This window comes from Electrophorus electricus, chromosome 11, assembly GCF_041902795.1.
Source record: "Electrophorus electricus isolate QZ-2024a chromosome 11, ASM4190279v1, whole genome shotgun sequence".
Lineage (NCBI taxonomy): Eukaryota > Metazoa > Chordata > Actinopteri > Gymnotiformes > Gymnotidae > Electrophorus > Electrophorus electricus.
The window spans coordinates 28,022,501-28,025,000 of record NC_137507.1 but is presented as its reverse complement, the minus strand read 5'-3'; the positions used below and the strand labels follow the sequence as shown (position 1 = coordinate 28,025,000).

At 47.6% G+C, this 2,500-nt stretch overlaps 1 protein-coding gene across 1 annotated transcript in view; it reads left to right on the top strand.

Annotated features, from left to right (window-relative positions):
- The window catches only part of piezo2b (piezo-type mechanosensitive ion channel component 2b), a 64,954-nt gene that overhangs the window by 34,452 nt on the left and 28,002 nt on the right, over nt 1-2,500 (top strand). Inside the window, exon 18 of the mRNA XM_081722976.1 lies at nt 1,320-1,537. Within this exon, the coding sequence (XP_081579102.1) occupies nt 1,320-1,537 (218 nt within the window). The remainder of the gene's footprint in view (nt 1-1,319; nt 1,538-2,500) is intronic.

The window sequence follows — 2,500 nt, the reverse complement described above, 5'->3', positions numbered from 1 at the left end:
TCCCATGTACCTCCTGTACCCATTTTGACCAATCACCTGCTCTCATCTCTCCTTTGCCCTCATGGCATTGGCCCCACAGCCGTGCCAAAGTCAGTGCTCGTATCGGTCTCCTTATGGATAGGTGGGTGGTTGCTCTCTGCCTGCGGCATCCGCGGTGCTCTGCTGTGAATGTTCAGGTCTCCTGCTTCCTCTCTCCCTCCTCCGCTCTGCCTCGTCCTTCCCGATCAGTGTTAATTCATTCTCTACAGTATCAAAAGCTGTATCTTTTATCATTAAAAAAAAAAGAAATACATTTGCTGTTGTTATAGCTTTCATCAGTTTGATAATGGATTGTTTTGGTAACGTGTATGCTGTTGCATTATTGTTTAGGAATGGCATAATTCTTCCTCTGACCCCACGCCCTGGTACGCCCCTCACACCACTGAAGACCCTAAAGACTTGACCTTCACGACCTCGCTCTGTACAGCCCCTCTCCTGTCCAATCAGTGCATTCAAAATCCCCATGTCTTCGCCGCATGTCAGAAATGTGCACGCCCCTTTCTATGAAGCTCCTCCCATTTCCATAGTATGCCCATCCCCTTTCCCCCACTGTGACTATACGGTGATGTCTTCTGCTCGCCAGCACTGTGCTCTCATCTCCTACTGACTCTGCATTTTAAAATTGAAGCCTTCATCTTTTTCTCTTCTACTGCTCTGATTGTATGTCTCTTTTTCCGTTCTGTAAATTATCGTTTTTGATCAACAGCATCAAGCAAAAAATCCCCTCTCCTCGGAGCAAGTAAGTGTGTTTGGGGGCGGGGCAGAAAAAGCTTACGGTGTCATGCAGCCACACCCATGCAAGCTTCCCAGCCTATGGGCAGAGGTCATCTGAGAGGGGGACGGCTCTTCAGTCACTGCCTTTTCACGCTCCACCCCGCACCCCCATCTTTAATTCTGACTTGATTGTGGCAGTGTTTTTCCCTCCTTTTTTCTTTAAACAGAACATGATTGACTGACACTACCTACTCCAAAGAAATGAGTATTGGTTTGTGTGCTGAAATGCTTTCATGTGCGCCCTCCTCCCTGCTGTTCTACGAAGACCGTAGACTCACGGCATCCATGACCCCTGAACCCTGCTTGTACTGTATGACCCACTTACAGCTCTTTGCTCTTTATAAAGGCACTAACTCTTAATGGAAACTGTAATCCCAGTAAAGTCAGTAACTTATTTTTCGGAGGGAGCTTTCAACACGTGCATTGGGAGTTAGCGCTCTTTATAGATACCCCCGAGTGCTCTGTCTGTCGACTACGCAAATTAAAACAAGAACCTTGACGCGCAGACTCGCCCATCCGGACGGGAGCCTGGCCGACATCACCTTGATGAGCTCCTCACCAGAGCCGTTCTTTGAGGAGGAGCAAGACAAGGAGAAGGAGGTTTTGGTTATGGAGGGTGTAATGCAGGAGGAAAAAGAGGATGGCTCGGAGCACCAGTCCAGCCAGGAGGACCTCCAGCAGGAGAGCGGAGCAGATCCAGAACCCCCGTCAGACCAGAGCTCAGGTGCAGCCATTCTCTTCTGTTCTGTTCCATTTTAGTATTCCAGTATTCTGTGCAATATTTTCTGGTATTACGTTGGTGCCAGGAAGCCTTTTCAGAGTTCAGGAATTACGTAGGGGCTAGGACGCCTTTTCAGAGTTTAGGAATTACGCAGGGGCTAGGACACCTTTTCAGAGTTTAGGAATTACGTAGGGGCTAGGACACCTTTTCAGAGTTTAGGAATTACGCAGGGGCTAGGACACCTTTTCAGAGTTTAGGAATTACGCAGGGGCTAGGACGCCTTTTCAGAGTTTAGGAATTCCGTAGGGGCTAGGACACCTTTTCAGAGTTTAGGAATTACGCAGGGGCTAGGACGCCTTTTCAGAGTTTAGGAATTACGTAGGGGCTAGGACGCCTTTTCAGAGTTTAGGAATTACGTAGGGGCTAGGACACCTTTTCAGAGTTTAGGAATTACGCAGGGGCTAGGACGCCTTTTCAGAGTTTAGGAATTACGTAGGGGCTAGGACGCCTTTTCAGAGTTTAGGAATTACGTAGGGGCTAGGATGTTCAGAGTTCAGGGTAGTTTATATATGTTACTCACTTCATCACTGAGTGGCAGCACCTGCCTCTGTCAGGTTCCAAAAGTCTGAAACTCTGTTATACTGGCAAGTATAACGGACCGGAACGGACCCGGAGATCCTAGCAGGCTATTCTGCCACATGTATCCTGTGTCTGACTAATCAGGTCCCCACCTATGTACCCGTGAATGTGTAGACAGCAAGGTCATAACTGCAAAATAACCTACTCTAAAGGTAATCAGGACCCCATAGTGAAGGTTTATCAAAAAGATGTAAACCCCTCCAGGGTGATGACGACTTGCCAAGTGTGTTATCGCACGCATTACTTGGCTACTTGCCAAATAAATTGATAACAGCACTAAATAAGGGTTTTGGATTTATTTTTGTAGCTGGCTTACAAGCTTATGCT